We start from the raw sequence: 27,860 nt of genomic DNA, 5'->3' as shown, positions 1-27,860 counted from the left end.
AAATATTGCCCACATGTTACTACCAATTTTTTTTCTGGTAAATATATTTTTAATTGCAGGGATGATTCTGTCTCATTAAAAGAAAAATATTTCCATTTTGGGACAATTTTAGCATGAGAATAATGATGGTAGGATTTTAAAATTATTTTACTAAAATAAAGATAAAATAAGTTTTTGTTCTATTTTTTATTTACATCATATAAGCTTCATAATAACTGTAAAAAACTAAAGAGCTAATTTCTTAGTGTTAAGGTCTCCATTGGACGGAGAGAGAAATCTTAGCTGTTTCTAGCATGCACTCTTCTGGACAGAGAACTCCAATCTGTTCCAGGGATTTGTTGAGTAACTCTCCCACTTAGGAATTACAGCCCTAGGTGCTGCTATCACTACTGGCATCATTTTGGTCTTTCCTTTCCACATTGTCTCCAGTTACTCCTTCAGGTTCTGGTACTTCTCCAGCTTCTCATACTCCTTCCTGATGTTGCTGGTACTTGGCACTGCTACATCTGTCACGACCAGTGTTTTCTGTTTCTTGTCTATTGCCACGATGTTAGACTGATTGTGCGGTACCTATCAATCCATCTAGATCTGGAAGTGTCACGGGATCCTAGCCCTGTTCCATATGGACTTGGAAGGGTCTAGCCCAAACCTTGTGTAAATGTTTCTGTGCACAATGACACAATGCCAGCTACTGATTGTATCATTCAGTGTATGCTGTTCCTTCTTGCATCTTTAACCCTGTCACTAGGCATTGGATTGTCTCTGAGGCCTCTCTACACAGTCTGAACTTGGATCCTGTCTAGTGCAGTAGACCCTGCATCTATGCTTCAGCAGTGGGTTGGACGAGAAGACCTCCAAGGTCCTTTCCAACTCTGTTATTCTATTTAATGGATCTGGTGCTTAGTGCCAGTTTTTGTGCTGCGGTCCCTCAGTTCTATCTTTTAGTCCAGTTCTTTCCAGAAACTGGTAGAATTTCTCACTGTCAGCCACCTCAGCTGTCTGTCAGTGGTACATCCTATGAAAGATCTTGTCTTGCCATGGCAATTTTTGTGTTTGGTTTTCCTCCCATGTTCACTACTGCCTCAAGAATTCTCTCATAAGTTCATCTTTGGGTGTCATCTTACTGATGTACTCCTGGGTTCTCTTGGTTTCATTTTGTCTTCTACAGTCCCGTCCTGTTCTTGAGGAAAAGCCCTTTGTGTCCTGTTGATTTTATATATCACCAGGCATTCACAGATCCATGTGTGAGGCAGAGAGTCATAGGCTTTATGTAATCAAAAAAGGCTGTGTTCAGAGTGATTTATGTAAATCTTGTGTATTGGGTGATTGCCGGTGGTGGGATTCTACCGGTTTGGACTGGTTCAGAAGAACCGTTTGCTCCGACTTTCAGCCATGAGCAAACCGGTTCTCTCTTTCTTTGAAGTGGGCCCGCCCGTCCCTGCGTTACACTTACCTATATTTCTGTTTCCGAAGCCAAGCTGATCGGGGCGGCAGTGGATTGCTGCTCCTCAGCTGTTTTCCTTGCTCTCAGCAATGCAGAAGTTCAATTTTCTTCAAAGTGCACACGCTCAACGAACCGGTTGCTAAACCGGTAGGATCCCACCACTGGTTATTGCTCTGCCTGCAATCAACTTATGTTTTGAGCCTCTAGTGTTCCCAGTGCCTGCTGAGCTGTTTTGGACCATATGATTTTATAGCTTGGTGGGCATGATGTCTGATAAAAAATTTCCATGTTGTGTGGTGAAATGTTATTGGCTGGTAGTTGGCTGGTAGTGTTCCCTTTTTGGGATCTTTCATGATGAATACTGTCCTTCCTTGTATTAGCCAGTCTGGGTAGGAGCCTGCAGCTAGCAGCTGGTTCATCTGTTCTGATAGACATTCATTCACTCACTGCCAGATGCTGTCCAGATCTTCATTTTCTTGACCCACTGTTGCATGCCTGCTACTGTGATGATGATTGGTTCCTATTCTAGGAGATTGCTGTGGTCTGTTCATGGGTCCTGTGGCCATTTTGCACTTGTTATATGTGAACCTTTGTTTAGCACTCTAGCTTCAGATGAAGTGAAGCCTTGTATTCCCCCCCCCCAGTAACTGAGTCTTATCCTTAATCTCTACCACCTTCTATAGTTCCACCAGTTTATTAACTTCTCTCCTAGTTTGATCTTAGCCCCCAACTTGTTTTCTGGGATTTTTCTCCTGTTCTGGATTGTATAGACCAAGGGTGTCAAACATGATTCATTGAAGGCTGCATCAGGGTTGTGTTGGACTTCAGGGGGCCAAGGTGGGCATGGCCAGCTCGACATCACTTGTGTCGAGGCGTCTGTGGTGGCCCAAATGCTCTGCCAGCAAAAATGGGCTCTGAGCGACAGTTTCCTGCAACCCTCTGTCAGCGAAAATGGAGCTCAGGAGGTTAGCTCAGTTTCTGGCTGCGATGGTCTCCTGCAAACCTCTGCCAGTGAAAACTGAGCTCCGGAGGGGCACGTGCGGCCCTCCCGAGTTCTGTTTTTGGCTGCGACGGCCTCCTGAAACCCTCTGTCAGCAAAAAAAGAGCCAGAGCCAGGCCTTTGCTGTTTCCAGGGCGGCCCCGCATTCCAGATTTAAACACCCACCGGGCCTTGAGTTTGACACCCCTGATGTAGACAAATACCTGAAGGATTACAGTTTGAATTTGAACCATATGAGCATTCCCTGCTAATAGTAAGGAATATAAATTTGAGTTTTGTTGCATTTTGTTTGGCATGCCATGAATATAAGCAAGCGTAGTTTTAATCTTCATGATATTCTATTCAAGCTAGGATCTCTAATCTGGAGATTACTAAACACACCATGTATTAATGCTTGCATTTTATGAAGTATTAAACATAAACCAGGTACCTATATACATATAGTACTTATTTAATCTACTTTTTGAAAACACTTGGAAGAACTTTTTACTGGTTGTTGAAATATTGATTAAAATATAAAGGTAATAAAATTATAAATTATACCCACTGTGAATTACATAGTGAATGTGTATTAAACTATAATAGGTTCATCTGATAAGTATTGAAATGTAGAGGCAGTTGATCAGATACAATCCACATGAAATTTATGTCCCTTTTTAAAAATAAAAAGTGTAGAGTTAAGGGCACCTCAGTGAAATGCATATTCTATAAAACATAGTATCTCCAGAAAGCAGGAAAAAAAATCTATTTCAATTGTGTTGAAGAGTAGAAGTAATTTATTGTCCTCTGTAAAAGACCCAGTACTTTCTGTGTCTTCTATAAAAAACACAGAAAGAACTGTGTCTGTAAAAGAAGTTTTAGGTCCAAATCTTAAATAATACTTTTTAAAAAATGAACCTTCAAACACTAGTACTTTAAAAAATGTATCTGTAAACACCAGTAGCAACGGACATGATTCTAAATAAATAAGTGCCCTTTGCTAATAAACATTTTTTATGTATGAGGCATGAAAACTGTATTACAGATTATGAGACTTCCGGGTTGCTGTTTGTCGCTGCCAGACGTTCCTTTGGGATCGTCAGCTTCCATCGCCTGTTAGAGCCGCCTTCACAACGGAATGGCGGCTCGAAAAAACTCCGTTTCCATGAGGAAACGGAGATAGAGCCGGCAGGGGTGGGTAGAACTCTCTGCGGAGTCCCAAAAGTTTTTCCTTTACTTTTGGGACGGAGCGGATGAGATGCCCCGTATCCCCAGCCGCCGCTCCGGGCTTTGGGAGACCTCTGCTGATGCAGAGCCAGGCATCAAAAGCAAGCCTGCAAATTTAACAGACTACTCAAAGAAAATGTGAGCTGGACCTGTAATACTGAATTGCAAGTATTTTACTGATTTTTTAAAAAAAAATTACTTAAGAGAGAGGAGGAAAAGAAAGAGGAAAAAAAAGCCTTTTAAAATGGCGTCGGCTGGAGGAGAGGCTGAAAGGGAAAGTCCTTCCGTTTTCTATTACCACAATGTAGCGGAATAAATACCACTGGCTACATTTGTAGACAAAACTTCACTCCTGTGTCTTTTTCTCTTTTTTTTCCCTTGGAGACCTGATATTGTTGTTGATTGGAAAGAAGTCCTTTTTTTTTTCCCTTGCTTTTTTTTTAACAAAGCCTGCCTGGGCGGAAACATGGCACTGAGACTCATAAAGTCAGATAAACAAGAAGGGGGGGGATTCCCCCACCAACAACTTAAAGGAACAAGTCTTAATTCTTCAGTCTCAGAAACCTGATTTTAATATAATAGAATTTTTTATAGAGGAGATTGAAAGAAGGGAGGAGATTGTGAATCAGCAATTTGAAAAATTTAAGCAGGAAATTAAAGAATTGGTGAAATCTAAGTTTGATTCTTTGGAAAAAAAATTCTCAAAAGTGGTTAATGGTTTTACAGGATTTATGATACAGTTGGACACAAATACTAATGTACTAGAGTCTAAAATGGAAGAAATTCAAGATAAATTGGACAATAGAATTCAAAAAATTGAAAATGATTTGACAAACACTCAGGATAATAGCTTAGAAGAAAAACCTAAAATGGATGCTGATCAAAAGTATGGTAATGCAGAAAATCTGCAACAGAAGATTGAAAAAGAGATTTTAATGGTACAATATAATTTCACAGAATATGCGATAAGATTAAGAGGTTTGCAGGAAAATAATAGAGATGATTTAAGGAAAATATCTTCTGAATTTCTAGCTGGGATTCTAAAGGTTCAACCTGACGAAGTGTTTTGTAGGATCGACAGAGTTTATCGAATCAACTCCTGGATTGCCAAGCAAAGGCAATTGCCTAGAGATGTGGTGATTTATTTTACAGATAAAGAAATTAGGAATAATATCGTACAAAATTCCTTCAATTCTAATTTGCAATTGTATGGAAGAAAGATTTGGATTTACAAGGAACTCCCACCTAAGATATTGATGGAAAGGAAGAAATTTGGTTTTCTGGTGAATGAGTTAAAAAAGAGAAATATCTCATTCAGGTGGGACGCCCCAGTTGGTATTATATTTAGATACCAAGGAGAAAGATATCAGCTAAATACTGTTGAAAGAGCGGAAGAATTTTATCAAAATAGGTTGAAAATGAACTTAACATCTTCAGGTATAATACAGGATAAGCAGAAGGAGCCGGAAATAAAGGTAAAATATCGAATTACAGAGACTGTACCAGATGAATTGCCTTTGGATTTATTGGATACCCCAGCTGGACTATCTACAAATTTGAGAGAAGTGGCATCTAATCTTAATGTGATGACTTATCAAGGCAAGGATAAGCATGGAAACCAATTAGGGGATATACAAGGGATAAAAAAGAAACATGAGATACAAAAGCAAAACCAACAAGACCAATCTACAAAGCAGAATAAAAACCGACCAGATGATACACATTTTGTAGAAAGGAAACCAGGATGGAAACCAAACCCACAAAAAGAAAAGAAAAAAAGAAATAGGTGGCATAAAAATAGAAATTTCTAAATCAGGCAACAGTGAAGCCAGTGATTTTAAAATATGAATGATTATGTGTAAACACAGAAGAGGCGACGTATTGGTTAATATCATCCTGAGGATTGTGGCAGATCTCTGCATGGCCGTAATCTGGGGACGTGAAACGAGCCTTAAACTGATGGATTTGAATTATCCATTTTGGAATTTCTTTTTGTGTTGATAAACATATTATATTATCTTGAATCACAAGGCAAGAGAATTATGCTGGGGCATGCAGAAGATCGGGTTGTTACCCACTACGATGATGGGAATTAATAATCCTGATGAAACCCACAATTATTACTATATGGAATATAATTATAATGTCACTCGGGTGGTTGTTTTTACTTTTATACATATAAGAAGATATTTACTACTGACGGGGGCAGATATGATTGAAGATCCTGAATAAACTGTTGCACCAGTAAGCTATGTTACCCGATTATGGATGTTGGTTCTACCAATCCAGTGGAAAGACCTCAAAGAAGATACTATATGGATTATAAATTTAAAGTCATTGTCTTTTCTTTTTTTTTATTTAGATATAATGGAAAATATAGACATATATTTTTAAGTAGTGTGGGCAGTGAATCAAAGATGTTAAGAAATGTTGTGTATGGCAATTTTGCATGATAGTGGGTGAATAAGCTAGTTAGTAGATTGATTAGTCTAAGAAAAGGGATTTTTAAGTGATATATTTAGGGGAGTGGAGGAAATGGATAGAGTAGAATAAATGTTAAACTAGATTTTATGGGGAAGGCCGCTTTGAAATGTTATAGTAATATATATAGAAGATTAAATGTTAAAGTAGGACTTATCGTATAGTTTTAAAGTGGAGAAGTTATTCTATAATGTCATAGTATAATGTCTTTTTTTTTTCCTTTCTTTTCTCTTTTCTGATATGTATGGATAAAGGGGGATGTTATAATATTAATAATATTTTTAGTAAGTAAAGGTCAATATCTAGAGGAGGGAGTAAGTAATCTGTTATGAATTAGGTTTTTTTTTTTTTGTTATGAAGAAGTCACAGGGGGGATGGGTGGGGAGGGGGGGTTAGGGAGGGGGAGGGAGAGGGGAAAAAAAGGGGGGAAAATTTGTATTTGAAAACTTTTTCAATAAAAAAAAAAAGAAAACTGTATTACAGATTATGACTGAGAATGTTCACCAGTACTCATAGTAAAATTAAATCTGGATAATGAAATCCACTTACGAATAACATTGTATTCAGGTTTCTCATTCAGGCAAATGTATATACTATACTCATGGATCTTCAAATTCAGGTAATTGGTTCTATCTGTAATAGAGTCCTCAAAAGTAAACATTCTATTCCTGCCCTTAAGCCTTTTCCAAAAGTAGAATTTTAGCCTTCCTATAATCCATCAAGCTTGTTGCCATTTTCATCCATTATCTCATCCTCTCTAGCAAAATATCAAGTGCAGTGTTTTGTATTAGATAGAACTATTGGAAAACCCAGTAAAAAAAGTATGTTACATTCAACATAGAAAACAATACTCATATATGAAAGTAGGCATTCTATTTTTTTCTTTTATACTGTTAAACTAAATGTTGATAGTTCAGCAAGGAATCTTGATGCTAATTTCCAAGTAGGTACTGAGTATTACCTCAATATATTGCATAATTTGCACAAAATTGTTTTGCTTTGTATCTTAAAATATGTCTAATTTTATGCTGATATAAAAAAAACCCTCCTAGCAGAATCTTGTAAGTTTTCACATTTCTTATATCTTGAATTGATATATTTCTGCTGTTTATCACTTACTATCTCTATGTTTATATGTAAGTAGTTCTGTCTAGTATTTTGATGGCTTTATTGATTTCCAAGTATTTTGGTTGTGTTCCTTTCATTTCTAGCAAAAGACTAACACTGCAACTGTCCCTCACAACTGTCCTTACATACATAAATCTTTATCTGAATGTAAGGAGGCACCTGACAAAAGGACTGTCTTTCTATTTGATGATGCTTGATAATCAGTATTGTGCAAATCATTTACTGTGATGAGATGTGCATCTGAAGAGGTAATGGACGGGAGTCAGCACAGATCTTTTCTAGGTAGGAAGCAGGGGTGGGTTCTACTTACCTTTACTACCGGTTCACAACGGGGCCGCATGCGCAGAAGCATTTTGATGATGTCAAGGTCAGTGGGCGGAGCCTCCTGCTGGTTTTACTACCGGTTCTATAGAACCAGTGTAGATCAGTGGTGGCGAACCTTTTACTCACCGAGTGTCGAACAGGTACACGCTTCGCATGTGCGTGCTATCCACACTAACGCGCAGCTCCTCATGCGTACAACTGCACCATCTGTGCATGCACATGGTTTTCGCGCGTGCCCCATGCGCTGTGCATGCAATCACACCATCTGTGCATGCACATGGTTTTCATGCATGCAATGCATGCATGCGAATGCCATCTATGCATGCGTGCACTGTGCGCAAGTACTCGTGCACATGTGCAGGAGAGCTCCGAAGACCAGCTGGGGCTCCTGAATTGCGTGCATGCACACTGGAGGCCCAAACACCAGTTGAGGTGCGCAGCTGCAGGTGAGTTGGGTGACAGCTCGCACGCCCAGAAAGATGGCTTTGCGTGCCACCTCGAGCATGCATGCCATAGGTTGGCCATCACGGCCCTAGATTCTGTCAGGATATATCTACTAGGGTAGAGGTTTATAGCTTTAGTTTGGCAAGATAAGGAAATAAAGGATGGAATGTACTGTGTCTTTGTCCTGGGCGTGACATTTACACAGAGTGCACTCAAAATATATGTAATTTCTTTTCCAGTCCCCTTGTCAGTGTAAAGTTGCTAATCCAGCTCAGGTTTTTGCATGGATGATAGGCAGGATTTAATCATTTGCCAAGTTAAAGGATCTTTCATGTTCAATTTGCATTGTGGCCAAAAATAAAACACCCCAAAACCTATATCATTGCAGGCAGTTTGCAAGCATCGATAAGGTTGGTTCCAACCTATAGCAAGGAGGTAGAACAATTTACCAAGATTATTAACTTTAAGCCTTAAGACTAAACATTTGGTTGTGGGTTCACTAGAAGTACATAAAATATTTTATATTTAAAAAGAGCATGAAAGACAATGTTTTAGGGTTAAGTTGCATCTACTATCAACCAGTGAAATTTGTAAGAGGAAGCCCAAGGTTACCCAAGTGATTTCATGCCTAACTAGAATTCATGGTCTTCCATTTTCTAGCCCAGTTCATTAACCACTACCCTGGCTCTCTAATCCATAATATGAATGATAGAAATTTTACAGCCTTTTTAAAATAGATGCTCAGAATTTGAAATTTTCTGATGCAGTAGTCTCTTTGGCACCTTGTTGTTAATGTTGATCATCAGTTGTTAAATAGATATTTGTTCCAGCAGGTTTTCATTAAATTTGGCTGATTTTGGTATGGAAATTACTGTTGTATCTCTTCAGACTATTTTTGTTTCATTATTTAACTATTTTATTTTTTGTTGTATAAGTGGAATAGGCTTGGACATATTTGGGCACAAAGTAGATTTTATCTATATTAATAAACAGCATTAATATTTAGCATTTTTATTAACGAGAATTGTACATTCAAGAAAGTAATTTTGATTATTTTGAAACTCATTTTTATACAGTTGCATTATTTTGTCCCTCTTCTTTTAATTTTGGTGGCTTCAGTAGAGTTCCACAAGAATATACAGATTTATGCTTGCCATCTATTTATTAAATAATTATTAAATAATATTAAATAATTTCAATAGCCCAAGAGAGGCTGGATTCTCTCTATTATATCTGCATTGGAAAATAAAAGCTGTTTTCTAAATACAAATGTACTGTTTCCTCTAAGATGCTTACCCCTTTCTGTTATATTTTTCCACTGAAATGAAGGCAAAAGAGTGAGTTATATGAAGAATTTTGTGTCAGTGAATGGGAGTGGCAAAACTTGAAAAGAATCATTGAATCGAATATAATTTGGGTTTGTTGGAGTTACCTAATCTGTGTTTTTGCTGACTGTCACTATTCCTATTTTAAAGAGCTGCATAGGCATTTCTATGAAACAGAAGGAACTTTATCCCCATTTTCTTTCTGACATGCTTATTATGACTTTATTCAGTAAACAAAGAGGATTATGGGAAGTGAAATTAAATAGAACATTTTAGTAAAAATGTGTAAATGAGATTCACTGAACATTTTTGAGATTGTGCTTTACTTTATAGGTAGTTTTAAAAATAGACCATGTATGTTCATTTGATTAGCTGAGGGATAGGGGAATAGCATTAACTAGAATGTTTTTTTAAAAAAATTGATTGCAAAACATAATGTAAAATCAAGACTCCAAATCTTGAAATGTAATTTTGATGAATTAAATAAACTTGAGCCTTCAGTACTGTCTATAAATTGTAGGCAGACATTCTAACCAGGTATTACAGGGACCATACTGATTGCATTGATTTTTTTTTTAAAGGTACATTTCATTAATACAATAAGCCTTAAATTTTTTTTACATTACACCTTTTTGGGAAACAAAACGATGTAATGTAGTAATTGGTGAAATTATTGTTTTAAGGTGGCATAAATATTTGCCAAAAGTTTTTGTGCATCAAATTAATTACATTGTACAATTCATTTACTGTTGTTGAACAGTATCTTCCACATATATTGCTATTGTTAACCGCCATTGAATTGCCAGCTACCAGGCTGTTCAAATAGTCTGCCTACTAATTTTTGAGAGTTGCAGTGCCACACATTAGGAAGATGTTAAACAAAGTTAATTTCATCCTATAGTTTATGTGCTTACCTGCAAAAAAATCCCTATAGAATTGAGCTAATTTCTGAATTATCATGCAGTAATAGCATATTAAAACAAAAGAGTTAAACTATATGGGCTTGTATTTATGTTTAGGGATGGCTACAAAAATAAATTTTGCTTCAAAATAGGAGGACAACAGCTCCACCAGAAACTTCGTTAAAACAATCCACTTGGCTTTTACCTGAAAAACATACCTAAAAATGGCTTGAGTATTTTGATGGAACAAAACAAAATATTGTTGAATATTCCTGATGCCTAAGAAAAAGAAATAGAGAGAGATAAGGTGTAGGACAAGTCAGCTACTGTCCTGAATTTTTTGCAAGACAGAAAAGTATTTTGTGTATTTTGTGCATGCCCAGGATTTAGGCTTAGAACTAGGGCAGGAATGCAGAAAATCTATACAGGAAACTGCCACATAGATCTGAATATAGGAAATGTGATACCAGTTTGCTATTTATTAATGGAAAATATGGGGAAAGAGGACCCCAGGTTAAATTCAAGAGGATATCATGTTGGGAATAAACTTTAATATTATTTCAAGTTTATGTGAAGCTTCAGGCAAATTCAAGTTTCTTATAGAGAGCCTGATAGTCCTTGCTTTCTAATAGTAGCCACCAGTGTTTCCTCTTCTTAAATACTTATTTTGTTGCACTTCTGTTAGTTTTTTGTTTTGTTTACTTCCCTTTTTTTTTTTTTTTTTAGGTAAGAGATTCTGGTCTAGAAACCAAGAGATCATGAGTGCCTTGAGCATGAAAGCTGGCTTGGTGACCTTAGGGCACTCATTCTCTTTCAATCCAACTCAGTTTACAGGGTTGTTTTCATAAAAAAAATAGAAAGCAGGAGCATTTGGATAACAATAGCACTTAGACTTATATACCGCTTCACAGTGCTTTACAGCCCTTTCTAAGCGGTTTACAGAGTCAGCCTATTGCTCCCAACAATCTGGGTCCTCATATTACCGACCTCAAAAGGAAGGAAGGCTAAGTCAACCTTGAGTTGGTCAGAATTAAACTCTTTGCGTAAGCAATGAATTAGCTTTCGATATTACATTCTAACCGCTGCACCACCACAGCTCTTTGAGTTGATCAAAATATATAAAAGGGGACCGTAGTAGTAATGCAATACCCTGTTTTTCCGAAAATAAGATCCTGTCTTATATTTTTTTGAACCCTGAAATAAGCACTTGGCCTTATTGCCATGCGCTCAAAAGCCCGATTGGGCTTATTAACAGGGGATGTCTTATTTTGCGGGGAAACAGGGTAGTAAAAATAATACCAGATTTGAGAAGACCACAGCAGACAACATATAGCAATGTATACAAAGAAGCTGAAGAAACAATGGACCAGCTAGTTACTTACTGCAAGAAGATCAGGCAGTCTGATTACAAACAACGGCATGACAAATGGAAATTGGAAGATCTGCAAGAAATACCATTTGTCTTCAAGCAAGGATTGGTAGGACCACAAAATAGAGAAAGTAATAAAAAATGAAGGCGCTAAAGCACTAAGGAACTTTAGAATTCAAACAATTTGAATTGAGTTGGGGATGCAGCATGGTAACACAGTTAAGTGTCACTGTGATAACAGTAATTGCCTGATAAATGAAACTATTTAATTGAAGATTGTTAGTGAAATATCTCTTCCCTTTTTAAATATGTAAATTTTAATCTGTTTTTAAATTATTGGGGTATTTTAATTTGTCTGGGCCAAATAATTTAATTTGATTTTATCGGGTTTTTAAATTTTGTGTATTTATGTATTTTATTGTTGGCTGTTCACCGCCCTGAGTCCTTCGGGAGTAGGGCGGTATACAAATCAAATAAACTAAACTAAACTAAACTAAACTAAACTACGAGATTACAAATTTATAACTATTATGAATTATTTATATCATTAGAAATATATGTACACAGTTTATTTCTTCAATGTTCTGTAAATGAGATTGCATACTTGACACTTTGCTCTTCAGTACATATGGTTTGTTGTTGCATATTAGATTTAATAAAATATAGGTAGTCCTTGACTTAGCAAACACTCATTTATTGACCATTCAAAGTTACGACAGTCTTTGAAAAAGTGATTTACAATCTCTCTTCAAGATTATGACCATTGTACCACCCCTATGCTCATGTGATTGCAATTCGGGCGCTTTGTAACCAAACCACATTTCACTGCCAATTGCAGTATCCTATGGGTACTTGATCACTATTTGCAACTTTTTCAGCCAGTTTCCAATAAGCGACGTAAATTGGAGAAATGACCACGTAATTCAGTAATTTGCTTAACACTAATGGAAAAAATTATCATAAAATAGATCTAGTCACATGATTAGGTTAATGATTGCATTCCTTAGCAACCACAATTCCAATCTCAATTATGACCTTAAATTGAGGGCCTTATATAATAACCCAAGGAAATTAAGACATATAGTGTAACTGAATAAATATTTTTCTCCATTATTAGTTCACTTTCCGTTATGGTTTTCATATAAGGGAAAAGGATCAGAATAATCCACAGAATTGTGGTCTTTCAAGATAAAAATAATTAATTCTGACTTACTTATAATTACTTATTTTTAAAATGCAAGAAATATTTATTTAGGTAATGTTTTGTCTGATAGCTTAACATAGGTCCATGGCGAAACATTTGTATAAATACCCTATCAAAACATGATTCAGCATGTTATTTTTCACTAGTTGGATAATTTGTTTATATGTATTCCAGATATGTTTATATGTATCCCAGATATGTATTGAATTCTTGTTCACAGAACTCACTGCACAGAACTTTCTGCCTAAAATATTTCATGTAGCTTGAATCCTTCTCCATAGTGACGGAGACAACAGCCAGGCATGGGTTGTACTCGTCTGTTCAGTTTGAAGAACTGAGTCTGTCAGAGTTGTTAAGTCCCGCCCCTTTTGCTAGAGGCTTCCAGCTTTTGACTCAGTCCTTCAGACTGTACGGTCGTGTCAGAGCAACTCTTAACCTTTCCTGACTGTTCTTCGCCTTATGGACAATTCCTTACACCTTTGTTACCTCTGTTGATCTACGTTTGTGAGTGATTAGCTGCCTTTACCTACTGGTAGAGTTGCAGCTGCCTGGCCAGGAAGATCTTCGGCCTGCCCTTAGGCAAGGGCTTCCCCACTCCCTGATTAAGATCATTATCTTACCTTTGCAGGGGCGCTCCGTTGAACAGCAGGCGTTCTGGACTCGTGGAGGAGCTTCATGCTCCCTAGGGAGCTGGGACTGGTGGTTGTGGAGCTTCACGCTCCCATTGTTACCTTGAGCGCTTTGGTGGAGCTTCGCGCTCCCAAGTGGGTTGGTCAAGCAGCCATTTTATTTCAAGAGCTCCAAGCGCCGCCCGATGAATTTCATCGCAGAAACTTCGCGATTCTTTTCTCCTGCCTGCATTAGTGGCAACAGCCCAGCACTCCCCGAGTCAGCAGCCATGACCGGGGTGTTTTTGGGCCGAGCTCTCAGCCAGCCTTGACAGGAGCTTCGCACTCCCTCCGCAGTTGAACTGCCATTTTGATATGACCAACGATGACCAACAATGAAAGATGAATATCTTTAATTACCAGAAAATTTTAAGGCCACTGGGGAAAAAAATGAAGGGAGAAGGGAACAATGCTATTTTAATCCCTTGACTTTACCCTTCAGTACTATTTCCAAGAAAACCGATGATGTTTCTATTCAGGTAGTCCTTTTTTAATTGTTGGTCACTCAGTAACTATTTGAAGTTATGATGGACCCCCAAAAGATACTCAAGACCTGGTTTCACATGCACATACCAAAAATACACACACAAAAAAAAAGCTTAAATTATATTGGCTTACATTTTATAATTTACCAAATTTGGGTATTCTTTATAAGCATTTTTATTTTTTACTGTGAAAAATTGTTTTTATTCTTTCTGAGTAATGCATTTAAATTGCAGTGCAGCTAAAGACAAATGTCACAATACTGTGAAAAATGTGTCATCCCTTTCATCGGTTTAGGAAAATAACGGCATTAATAATGACTTTCTACAAGGGGATTTTTTAATATAAAATATAACCAATAATAATAATTTAAAAGAGGTTTTTTTTTTCTCTTGAAAGCAGAAAGTTAGCTTGTTAACCAATCCAAGTTCTTCTTTACAAACCCAATTGCTCAGCAGTGGCCTAAAAACATGTTGTTTCCATCCATTTATGCATTCACAAGCATACACACACAGCAATCTTTTAACATAACTACTTTCAGAGAATGATTTTGCTAGGACACTGCCAGTTTTATAAGTTTTCAGCAAGATGCTTGAACTTTATAGCACCTAGTTGCCTCAAGAAAGAATATCAATAAGGAAGGTTCTAGCTTCCCATTAGATATTTAAGCATACTGAGATACAGAGAGACATTGTGATACCCATTTCTTAAACTTTCTCAGATAAATTCTGAAATCCAGTTAGTGATTGTCCAAATTATATTCATATATTCCTATGAGACTCCTTCAGGTCTATTAGAAAAAAACCTATTCATTTCATAATTTAAATGGAAGGAAAAAGTACGTTAGCTAATGTAGTGGCATGCAATTTATATCCCAACGGTGCTTTTTCAAGAGGCAACTGGACTTTCTGTTTTTTCTTTGAAGACATTTCGCTTCTTGGATGAGAAGCAAAACATCTTCAAAGAAAAAACAGAAAGTCCGGTTGCCTTTTGAAAAAGCACCTTTGGGACAACTGTGACCTAGATGACTGAGAATCTCCATAGACATGCAATTTATAGGTTCTGTACTTAAAGCTTTTTATATCTTGTGGTAGTTCTTGTTCATTTATATGGTTGTTGCTTTGACCACTACGTTGCACAGCTGGTTGCTCATAAGCAGTCATGTAAGGTACTATAGACGTGGGTCTGCTTTTCTCAGAATATATTGAATAATGTTAAGGTGAATTTTCAAGATTTTTTAATTAAAATATAATATTTGTTGAGGGAGAACAATTCTTCAAATTGAGAAGCAAATCAGCAATAGTACCCCACAAGGTACTATATATTGCTTACAGTATTCTTACATTTTGCATTGTTGTAATCTGGGATTTGCAAGTTAATGGTCCAAAAGATACCAAACCTCAGACTTTCATATTCTAGAGCAGAAAAGGTAGAAGGCAATTGTTTCAGAAATACTTCAAGAAAAAATTGGAAAGTAGTGATCAAACAATTGTTATATAATACTTTGTTTGGTTATGAAACAAATAAAAAATTATATACTCCTAAAAACTAACCTTAATGTACCAGGGCTTACATAAAACAAATTAGTGGGAGATCTTAATTAAAAACTCTACTTTGTTTTTAGTTAGCTATTGATTCATCAACATACTTAAAATTAACCAACATTAAAGTTGACTTATCTACAACAAATTATTCAGAATATCAGGGTTATTAAACCTTTTTCATTATAGCTGTTGTGTTTTATGTATTTGCAGTAAGATTTAGAAGCTGTGAAGCAAGCAGAAAAGTCCATTTTGAAAGCAGCGCACCAGCAGATTTCAGAATTGGTGAAGATGGTGTGGTATATGCAGCTAGAAGCTTTCAGCTTTCTCCAGAACCCACTGAATTTTTCCTGTATGCCAGTGACAAAGAAACAAAAGAACAGTGGCAAGTGATCATAAAACTAGGTCTTGATCCAAAGGATTCCATAAAGGTAAAATGTCTTAATATATTTTAGAAATATATATGCGAAAGGGGTTCATAATTTATCAATTTTTGGGGAATTCTTACTTAATTTTATCTGTTAAATACTATTAATTTTCAAAATACTTTTTTTCATCATCCCATTTCACTGAAAATACGGAAGTTGTTTACATTTAAAATTTGCCTTAGTACAGGAGTATATTTTTAAAAGGTAGAAATTTGAATTGCAATGTGTCTTTTAAATTTTAAATCCCTAGAAAGCACTCAATATTTATTCAAGCAGTTAAATCTAACCAAAAACAAATAAATCAGGCCCATCAGTCAAGTTTATAACATTGGAACTTCAGATTTACAAATGTAGCAGGAAAAGCAATTCTGGCAGAAAGTATTGGCTTTGCTTTGTGCCTCAGTAATAAAATGTTGGGGTGTGCATGTGTGTAAATTATTCATGACTCCACTGCCACTTTAGAGAAAGGAGCCTCCCTCTTGTGTAAAGTGCTCTCAGCCAAGCTGGAAAGAAATCTTGTTCAACCTTGCTGCCAGTAAGCATTGAATATGCACATTGTTTGACATTCTCTACTTGTTCTTCTAAAAAGTATACTGGATAATTTATGTCAATACATATGTACACAATAAAATTAACAATTATAGGCATAAGGTTGAAAATATCGGAAAAAAACATGGATTTGATTCATTCATGAAATCAAAAGATAGCTCCTGAACTTGGGCAAAGGTTTCTAATAATGAAAACTTTCATGCTGGTAATCTTGCTTTTTCCAGAGAGTTGAAATTTGCATTGGTGTTTGCTGGACTGTGACTCTCCAAACCTGTAATCATATTTATGCAGTCACAGAGCTTGCTGTTCAGCTAGGATATCATATTTTTTTCAGCATGTTTTAACTGCATGACCAGAACATAAGCAAGCCCAGTCTTTTAAACAAGGTCTCGAATATACCTATTTGTGTATATTTAGTAGGACTTAGTAAGTTGTCTGCAATTTCATCTTTATGGGGACTGTATAAATTGGGGGAGAGATGCTTTAAAATTCTTGACAGGCCAAGCTACTTGGTTGATTGAATGCATTTGGTTTGGTGGGCCAGCTAAACTTAATTTGTTACTCTGCATTTCTAGCTCATTAGAAGCATTGCCAGCTATATAGCTGGGCTTGCATATGTATATAAATGCTGGGTATTTTTTTCTAGGACTCTTAATACACAACCTGATCCTGAGCATGCTCATTAAAGCTTTGTTTAAAGGTCAACATATCGGTGTTTCAAACAAATAAATATATTTCTATTTATTTATCGATAAATTACCTTAGTGCTGCAAGTCTCCAAAATGTTTCCCTATTAGATTATTTTATGTAAGGTAGTTAAGATTACTTATTCATAGTTGTTGGAAACATCTGGCTTCCATAATGTAAAAAGAAATCATTATTTTTTCTATTCCACATTTAACTGAAAAGACTGAAAATTGTTTTAAAGGATTGAAGAAATATGCCTTTCTTTGTTTTCAACATATGCATAATAAGCAAGCTAGCAATCTGCCAGCATCAAGAAGCAAAAGCCAGAATGCTTACAGATGCAGAGAAGAATTGTTGACACCCTACAGAGATTAATACCTACTGTGTAAAGTGGGCCATCTACAGCATCCATCATGGCTGACATAGGTTTAAAATAATTACAACATTAATTCTATGCGATTTAATAGGGTCATAAATATTTGAGACAGTCCTTACTACTATGTATTAAACTTCCTTAGAAACTCAAATTATATTTTAGCACACCCAGGTCTAAATTTAATGTACAGTAGCACATTACCTGAAGTGTAGCTCCAACTAATGAAAAATATCTAAAGGCATACTGTTAAATTTGGAATGGTATTAACTAGGCTGCAGTTGGAACATAAAAAGTATAAGGTATAGAACTAAGATCTAATAAATTGCTTAAAATTTACACTTTCTTTCTGCAGACTTCTAATAGAAAACAAAATAGGTATTATATAGATTTTTTTTTTCTTATTCCAGGTCACGTCATTTTGTGAGTTCGGGGGTTATACATTGTCTTTGGAAGCCTTATTTTATATAATTTAAATCTTTGTTCATTATGTAAATGTATTTAAATATTTGTATGCTGCTTTCTATTTGAAAAACGTTAAGAATCTAATCTGTACTAATTTTCATTATCTATAATTGCAAGGAACAAAAGAAAATGGAAGACATTGTATTTCCTAGACAACAAAATAAACACAGTGGCCATCTGCAAAGACAGAAGAGAGATTGGGTTATCCCTCCAATCAATTTGCCAGAAAACTCCAGAGGGCCATTTCCTCAGGAATTAGTTAGGGTAAGACAGAGAACAGAACAAAAGAGTATTATTGAAGGAGTTTAATAATGGTTTTCTTTATGAAAGAGCTGAGATGAAAAAATATTCCATGTATTATTATCAAACATGAAACCAGGTTATTAATATGTAAAGGAAAAAAATAAACCAAATATGAGAATTTTTGTTGTTGTATTTCTGGGCAATTCTCTCCTCAGTAGAAACCTTTCTAGAGGTAATCCCATTAAAATCTCAGTATTATATGTACTGTCAATAGAAGAAGAGAAGAAATATGAAAAAATAAGAAAAAGCTTTTTTTTGTCCAAGTATACTATTAATGGCTTATCAATATGACAAATACTGTTAGCCAGATTTTAAAAAATCAAAAGGATACTGAATTCTGATAGAATGTAAAAGACAAATTGTTATATAGTTAACTCTTCATATTAACAATATCCGTTTAATGGACTTTGCATATAACCAATAACATTTTTTACAGTATTATTTTGAAATAAAGTCCTATGTATTCATTTGCTTTAATATAAGTCATTTGAAAAATGGTATCATTTTGTAAGTTTATATCATCTGCACAAATTTATGTCATTTGTAAAATGATATCATTTATAGAGATAACAGATATTCAGATTTGTGTGGTTCTCCCTTCAAATGGGCTTTAAAGTAAGTATCAGTGGTGGGTTGCTACCGGTTGACCCCGGTTTGGCGTGAGGCTCCGCCAGATGTCATCAAATACGCTCTACACATGCGCAGACGTGGCGCACGAGTGAGCCGGTAGCAAAGGTAAGTGAAACCCACCACTGGTAAGGATATACACATTGATTTTACGTTCAATCCATATTTTCTATTGAATGGTTATTGGCATGACTCACTTTGGATAGTAAGATGGGAGGCGTATCAATTTAATAAATATTGTTTTTATATCTAAAAAATAAAAGATCAGAAAGCGTTAGCCTAGGACAGTGCTGGTGAATCTTTTTGTCATCGCGTGACAAAACTAGGCAGAGTGCGGGGGGGTCGTGCGCGTGCATGCCCACACCCTTAATTCAATGTGCCCCCTCCCCTAGAGGCTTTCTAGGAGCCTGGGGAGGGTGAAAATGGCCTTCCCCACCCCCGGAGGCCCTCCGGAGGCCGGAAACAGCTTGTTTCTTGACTTCTGGTGGGCCCAGAAGACCAAAAAATCAGCTAGCCGGCGCGCGCATTCACGCGTGGAGCTGTACTAGGGCAATGCTCGCGTGCCCACCAATATGGCTCCACATGCCACATGTGGCACACATGCCATAGGTTCGCCATCACGGGCCTAGGAGAACCCAAATTTGGTTGTGCAAAAATCCTTATGGTCAGAAGAAGCAGTACAAAATGGCCAGTTGATATGCCACTGATACTGTTGAGGCATAAGCAAAATTAGGATAATAGATCAATGGCAGAATGGGAAACATAGTGGCTGCTCAATGGAGACAGATTGGGAGAGGTTAATCTCAAGAAGACTTTCTATCACCATTACTGTTTGTTATTGCATTGATTCCTTTTTCGACAATACTGATCAAGTCAGGCCATGGCTATCAAACATTAAAAACATCTACTATCCTACTTTAGGATAGTTGGCTATCCTACTTTAGTCCTCTTTACATGGACTGATGATGTATGGAAAAACACCGTCTGAACTAGAATCCTTACTCAGCACTGTCTGAACATACAGCCAACTATTATAATAGAGTTTCTTTGGTGGAAGGAACAATTTCCAGTCGTCTCATGTTTTGTAACAGAACAGGCAATTTAGTTTGTTACCATGGATGAATTTCCTTTGATAATAACACTTGATAAATATATATTAGGCATTTTGTAGATTGCAGATACCAGCACTACCATTTGTATTAGTAAGAAGTCCAGGTGCAGTTCACTTTTTAAAAAAGTTAACTTTAATTTTTGCAATTAAAACAATAAGCTAGATAAGAAAATATGAAAGATTTCTATGGCTGTTTTGGCGGGCTATGCATGCATGTGCATATTGATAGATTTATTTTAAGCAACTGGTACCTCTGAATATTTTTATAACTGACAAACTCACCATCTTCTTGGTATATAGATCAGATCTGATCGTGATAAAAGCCTTTCCCTGCGATACAGTGTTACTGGTCCAGGTGCTGATCAGCCTCCAACTGGCATCTTTATCATCAATCCCATTTCAGGTCAACTATCGGTGACAAAACCATTAGATCGGGAACAAATAGCTTCTTTTCATGTAAGTTTTTAACTAAAGAATAAAATTTAAAATCAAATATCTTATCTAGAATTATTTTCTCAGTTATAGATTTAAAATTATGTAAATGGAATTACTTCGCTAGTTTAACAACTCAGGTTTGATTTAATGAATTAGATAAAAGAAGCAAAATGAGAAACTATTTTCTTTCAATTTCCAGTTACAAATTCAATCACATAATTTAGAAGAAATGTTTTTAATGTGAAAGCTTTATATGAGTATTAAATGGTGACAGTTATTTCAGAAATAAAAAAATAAATTACCATGAGATATTTTTTTAATTCTGTAGTTCATTTAAATATAAACACCTTCGGGGATTAAATTAATTGCAGAAGGAAAAATAGATAAGAGGATGCATGGATAAATGGATTACTAGAAAAAACATTTCATGTTTGATAAATATTATAAACTGAAAAGTGAAAGAGAAGGACATCTGAAGCAGCCCAACATGCTGTCTAATTGTTGTAGCTTCTGGCAGCAGACTCCACTGATAAATTTTGCTTTGGGTGAAAAGTATTTTCTTGAGCTATCTTACAAATTAGTCTCATTTAATTAGTTTCATTCTAGTATTATGATAAGAAAAAAAATTTTTTTACCTTCAGCTAATTCCTCCTGCTCCTCCTCCTTTTCCTTCCTTCTTTCTACCCTTTCTCCTTCCCAGCATGACATTTTTTTTTTTTTTTACTGCTCAGAAATGTCTTGTCTTGTTTTGCTAATTTTAGGCATTATGAGGTTTTGGTAATTCAGGATATTACTTTTTAAAATCTGTTTTCAAATGTTTGAAACAACCAAAAGAGGATAACGAAAGAAGACAAAATAAATAATGTTAAAATCTGTTTAAAATGTCCTCTCAGCAACAACAATTACCTTGTCTGATGATACCTGTTTCAGGTTTTTCTGAGTTTTTAAAACTATCTTTTGCAGCTAAGGGCACATGCCGTAGATGTAAATGGGAATCAGGTGGAAAATCCCATTGATATCGTTATTAATGTCATTGATATGAATGATAATAGACCTGAATTCCTACATCAGGTTTGGAATGGGACAGTCCCAGAAGGATCAAAACCAGGTAAAATATTAGAAACTTAATTAGTCATTTATTTTATATTAAATATTAATATACATATTTTAATATTGTAGAACATTTTAAATATGTAATTTAATTTACACAAAGGAAGTATATAAAAGTTTAATTGTATTCATCTCAATAAATGGCGACAAGTTTTAGTTAATCACATCTGTATTGGGAGGAGACAGAGCTTGCAGAAGCTACTTTTTAATATCCCTCTTCATTGACTCAAAATAGTTTAATTCAATTCACCTGATTTGACACAAGACCAATTTGTCCACAAGAGGAACCAGGTCTGGATCTTGATACAGAGATCTGAAATTTCATGTTTGCTGATATTGACAATAAGAAATAAACATAATTATTTCTGAGATAATTATTATTTTAGCACAAATTTGACATAAATCAAATGGTCTACTTTATGTATTCTTTCTATGTAAATATCTGTTTGATATGCCATTAACCAATAGAATTGCAATTGCCTAGGTTTGTTGTCTTTTTTATAATTTTGCAAATTTTATTTAATTGATATTTGTTTCTGTTCCATGCTTAGTTGTAAAGATGCTGACAGTGATAGCCATGATAGTATTATGTTATATTTAGACGCAGTCTACCAGATAGTTCTGTCTTGATTTGATACTTTGGACTGTCCGATCCTTCCCAAAGATTTAGAATGGCTAAATATATATTTCTAATATATTCACTGTTCCACTTAATGCAACATTTTGCAATTATGAGTTATCCATTCCTAAATGCTTTCTAGATCTTTTGTTGTTATAGTTGGTCACCCAGTCAACCAGATTTGGCATTTTTACTACATATTGAGTACTTTCTAAGGATCTGGTAGATGATGTTTGATAGTGTTGCTTTTTTATTTTTGTTGTTTATTCTTCTTACTATTATTAGAAAATTGGCACTTGACTCCAAAGCTTGTGGCAACACCATCATGGCGGTATACTAGTGAATTACAGTACAAAGAAGCAGATTTAGAAATGGAAGGCATGTAGTGTGAAAAAAAACCTTAATAACACAGTCATAACATTGGTATAGTCAAAGGTTTATTATCTTATTGTAATGTTAAAAAGGACTCTTAATATACTATTATTACCATCATGCTGCAAATATGATGATGGGTAGCCACTGAGGGAAGAACAGTTGGCCTAAAATCATTAAGTGAGATAGTTAGAACAAAGAATTTCTTAATTGTATTTCTCAGTCATAACAATCAAGCAACATTCCAGAAATTCTTTAACTATGTCCAGTATATTAGCAAATAAAACTGTATCCATCAGCGGAACAGATTTTCTACCTTTTTGCAATAGCTGACTAGCAAATCAACTGTATTATGTTACAAGATCTTCTGCAATTGAAGGAGATGCATAAAGAAGGCATAGATGTGAGAACTGTCTTGCTGTTTTGTGCAGTTTTATCAGCCCATTGAGAAGGATAAAATTAAGCAACTTGATTGGAACTATGCTTTATTGATACAGGCTATTGTTTTAGACTCTTGAAAGTCTAATAGCATTTTCCCTTCCCTCTCTCTTACACTCAGCTGTTATGTTTTCTCCTTTTTTAATGCATGCACATTCACTCTCACATTAAATTTGAAAATGTATAGTCAGTCATGGAAACAGACAGTAAGATTAAATTAGATTAGGACTGAGGAAACCATATTCTGCCATGGAAATACCCGGGGAGGCTTTGGGTCAATTATTTTGTCTTGGATCAATCAATCTTACAGTTGTGAATAAAAACCGGAAAGAGTGAATTATATTTATGTCTTCAGCTTTTAGAATAACATTTGGATAGAAATCTAACAAACAAACAAATAAATTGTTGTAGCATAGAGAGATGAAGAGTATACATATAGTAGATCTGGATATTTATTTAAACTTAATTTCTTGTAATTTGCTGGGATGCTATATTGTCCAGAAAATATATCAACAATTTCAACATTTAAAAAACTCAAAATCATAGTTTGAGTACTTAAATTTGGATTTTGGATCCTAAATTGCTATTCTGAAAGGAAATACTGAATTAAAAAAAACTAAAAGATATATATATGCTTCATAATACACTACAAGCAGAATGTTTCTTTAAACTTCAGTAGACAAATTGTATGCCTGAGTGGATGGTGAAATTATATTAGCAAGGAAATTTAAAAGTGTGATTTATAGTAAGGAAGTAGATCCAGAGAGAAGTCTGTTTCTGACTTATATAAGAGAATTTTTGATTAACTCTTAACTTGGAGGAATAATTTATGATTTATGTATACAGTATATTCTGATGGATATTAACAAACTAAAGAATGTATTGTTTATTTTTTTCAAATGAGATGGGAGATATATCCAGTGATTTATGTGGATTTTAATAGAGTTTAATGGTTTTCTTTCTCCGTCAATATGCCAGATTTCATTTGAAATTTTATGCTGAATAAATGTCTCCTATCCTTTAATTCTCAGTCCTGGAGCATGGTCAAATTTGTCCTGAGTGTATACTAGAGGTTACACACTCTTTTAATTGGTATGTTCTTTCATGGCTTTTTTCAAAACAGATTATATCTCATCACATGCCATCATCTCTTATTGCTTCAAAAATCTGCATTTTAAATGGTCATTTCTATGACCCTGTACGTTGAATTAACAGGCATTGTCTTACTATATTATTGGGGTTCATTTTCTATAAGCTAGGTCAAAGAAGAAACAATTTGAACATAATACTTTACTTTTGCTTTAGCAGTAGGTGAATTTTGGTATTATATAAACTCATAGTTTTTTCTTAACAATTCCTTATTAATTACAGGCCTTAGGGAAAATGCTTGATTTGAAGGAATATGATGTGTTTTGTTAGACGAAGTAAACATTAAACTAAGGTTGATGCTTCAAAGTGCCTTAGTAAGATCCAAGTAAAGTGTTTGTCTAACTCAGAGGATTATTGGATCTTTCATTAGGCACCTATGTGATGACTGTCACTGCTATTGATGCTGATGATCCCAACGTTTTGAATGGAATGCTAAGATACAGAATCTTGTCACAAGCCCCAAGCACCCCTTCTCCAAATATGTTTACAATCAACAATGAAACAGGTGACATTATCACAGTTGCAGCTGGACTTGACAGAGAGGTGAGAAGGCCTGGCATCACACATTTTAAATTTGTTTGTCTCAAGATGAGTGGCTGATTATGAATCTATACTCAGAGGTTGAAAAAATAATTGAGATTTCATTTCCTCCTCTCCCTCCCTCCTTCTCAATGTAGATATAGATTATTTTTAACATAATTTTAGTTTCTTTCTGGCTTCTGCTTTCATCTTAGGACAAGCAATTCATATGATAGGCTTGACTCCTTTTTGGACCCTCTGATTCTCTGGAATCTCTCAGAATCATGCTCTGATTTTGTGTAACAAATTGCCCAAAATACATCACTCCTACCGTACTTTTGTGTACACGTATGGAAAACTAAAGAAATCATGTACAATAACTTTTACGTGTTTTTATTAAAGAAACCACCATTGTATAGCTTAATGAGAAAAAAAGTACCTATATCCCCATAACAAGCAGGACTATCTCTCCCAACCTCCATAAATGAGATCATAATTATCATTCATCTCTCTTCTCCCACAGACATAAAAAATAATCTTCAGAAGAGAAAAATTTGTAACTCATTGCTGAACTTTTTCATTCATTCATCAGTCATTTTGTATGTCTGAAACCAATGACTCTGGGTGATAAATAATCATAAAAGCAATTAAAGTAGTTAAAACACAATACAAATAGCAAGAGATATTATAATCTGTTAGTGTAAATATAACTAAGAAATAGAGCCCTTCACAAAATTTGGGAACCTATGCCCAGGCACATAGCCAGGTCTGATAGGCCAACAGGTTCAGGACCTAATTCAGAAAGGAGGATGTCCCAGGTACAGAGATTATGATAGAAAAAGCATGTCTCCCAATCTCTGCCAGTTGAATTTCTTGGCTGATGGGACCTGGATTATGCCCGTCCTGCCGGACTGGATTGGACAGGTAGAAGCAACTAGAAGAGCATGATCCCTCAATTAACTCAGTCCCAAGTCGTGAAGGGCTTTAAAAGTGACAACAAGCATCTTGAATTGCACCCAATTCTGTCAACCAGTATAACCCATGGAGATGACAGGTGTCAAACTCGAGCACGTCATGTGACGTATTGCGACTTTGCTTTTGTGGAGCTGGAGTGGGTGTAGCCTGTGCATGACACATCTGGACCGTGGGCCACAAGTTTGACAGGCCTGTGATAGAATAATCAATTTAAATCTTTAAATTTAAAAAAGTTAAAAATTTTTTTAAATAACTTGGTTTTCCTTAAACATAGATTCTCAGTGGAGCATTTTGAAAAACTTTCTCTGTATTAAAAAAAGTAACATTTTTTATGTTATTTAAGAAATGAAATACGTATAAGTATCATTATAAAAAGTTGATTCTCCAGGAATGGTATTTTTCTTATAAAAATATAATATTTTTAGCTATATCAATAAATGACTCTGGGCCTTAATATTGTAAAACAACATCAAAAAGGCCTATATTTATTACTTTTCTTCTTGGAAGATGGTGAACTTTAGGTATTAATATCTCTATATCAGTACAAGAAGTATAGGATGCTTAATCCTATTTTTAAAATATTGGGAAGAAGAATATTTCTCTTATAACTGATTATGTCTCATATCATATACATTACCAAGACGTTGCAAGTAACTACATCATAAAATTAATTATTAATTATTTTAAAATAATTAATAAAATGCATTAATTATTTTCAAACAATTTAATTCCTGAAGCAAGCGAATTCCTCTTCTTAGGGAAGAATGTGTTCTTCTGCCTTTGGCTTCATTCCAACAGTGCTTTAAGAGCAGACTTTCCCACCACCAAAGGCTCTTTTTTGACAAAGCAAAAAAGAAGCTAGCTGTGCTGTTGACAAAGAAGAGCTATCTAGTTCCTAATGTTTAACATTAATGAAATAATTTAGTTTGGGTTTCTCTTTTAGGGACTAGTTTCTGTTATCCTTGCCTCCACTGGTTTCCATAGTGATACAGAGAGGTTGTTGCCACCGTTACCCTCCAGTTCCCCTCACCACAAAGCCTTGGCATTTTGAATCATTTGCCAAGAATGTGCCCTCCCATGCTTAGTTCTTATGAGCCTTCTTAAAAAAAGATAATAAAACCCAACCTACTTTACTTTTGACTGTTATGCAGCATTTGGGTCTGCTATTTAAAAAGCTACTCTTAGATATAGCTCTCCCCATTTAAAAGCTACCAAACCAAGCAAGAAAACTGCTTTTGGAATTTAGTGTTGTTCATTCTTCTTGATTATTAGCTGCCCTGAGTCTTTGGAGAGGGGCGGCATATAAATTGAATTAATTAAATAAAATTATTGCAAGTCCAATCTCAGTTTAAGTGACATTAATAGGAATGGCCAATGTGATAAATTCACTGCATCATAAAAAAAATTACTTTATTGAATATTTGCTATCCCCTTGGAATGCTGGCTTTATCTGTAACTGCTCTTGATGTCATCTTGTGATGATGCTTTTTTTTTTTTAGAAAGTACAACAGTATACATTAATAATTCAAGCTACAGATATGGAAGGAAATCCAACATATGGTCTTTCAAATACGGCAACTGCTATCATCACAGTGACAGATATCAATGACAATCCCCCAGAGTTCACCGCCATGATTGTAAGTATGCAGTAAAGAAAAGGGATGTAGAATGTGGATAGTTCTTACTTGCTTGCCTAGTAAACTAAATGCATTGAATATGTTTCTGACTTATGAGAACTTCAGTTCCATATTTTCATTCTCTCTTCATCAATGGAACCAAGCTGTATTAGCCATTCAGTGACTTTCTCTGACTTTAATAAGATAGTATTAACCATTATCGCACTATAATTTTGAATGAAAATATAGATATAGATTATGTGTGTGTATATCAGAAACAACATTACATACACAAAATCACTGAATTAAATTTATGTATTGTTTACTGAAATAATTCATTGTATATTAAATGAATTCTTGTTTTCTCCTGGCTCTACCGACTTTTTGTGATCAAGTGTGATCGTCAGTCTGAAAAATGACTATGGATCAATGAATCAGAATTACTTGCTACCTAGAGCACCAAATAAGGAAATGACAGATAAATTATAGTGTTTGCCTAATAAACAGAAGCAGATGTTTATTTATTTTAGTTCTTTTACAATCCATTATACCTAGGAATTCTAGA

General features: G+C 35.3%; 1 protein-coding gene across 2 annotated transcripts in view; it reads left to right on the top strand.

The window, feature by feature from the left end:
• Positions 1 to 27,860, top strand: part of CDH2 (cadherin 2) — a 147,758-nt gene that overhangs the window by 93,592 nt on the left and 26,306 nt on the right. For both annotated transcript variants that reach the window (XM_034429651.3, XM_087890510.1), the window contains exons 3-8: positions 15,733 to 15,950; positions 18,139 to 18,285; positions 20,363 to 20,518; positions 21,461 to 21,605; positions 24,556 to 24,728; positions 27,179 to 27,316. In XM_034429651.3, coding sequence (XP_034285542.1) covers positions 15,733 to 15,950; positions 18,139 to 18,285; positions 20,363 to 20,518; positions 21,461 to 21,605; positions 24,556 to 24,728; positions 27,179 to 27,316 — 977 coding nt within the window. The remainder of the gene's footprint in view (positions 1 to 15,732; positions 15,951 to 18,138; positions 18,286 to 20,362; positions 20,519 to 21,460; positions 21,606 to 24,555; positions 24,729 to 27,178; positions 27,317 to 27,860) is intronic.

Source organism: Pantherophis guttatus, chromosome 3 (genome assembly GCF_059756535.1).
Source record: "Pantherophis guttatus breed Tessera chromosome 3, ASM5975653v1, whole genome shotgun sequence".
Lineage (NCBI taxonomy): Eukaryota > Metazoa > Chordata > Lepidosauria > Squamata > Colubridae > Pantherophis > Pantherophis guttatus.
The sequence above is the reverse complement of the archived record's forward strand: the minus strand, read 5'-3'. Positions and strand labels throughout refer to the sequence as shown.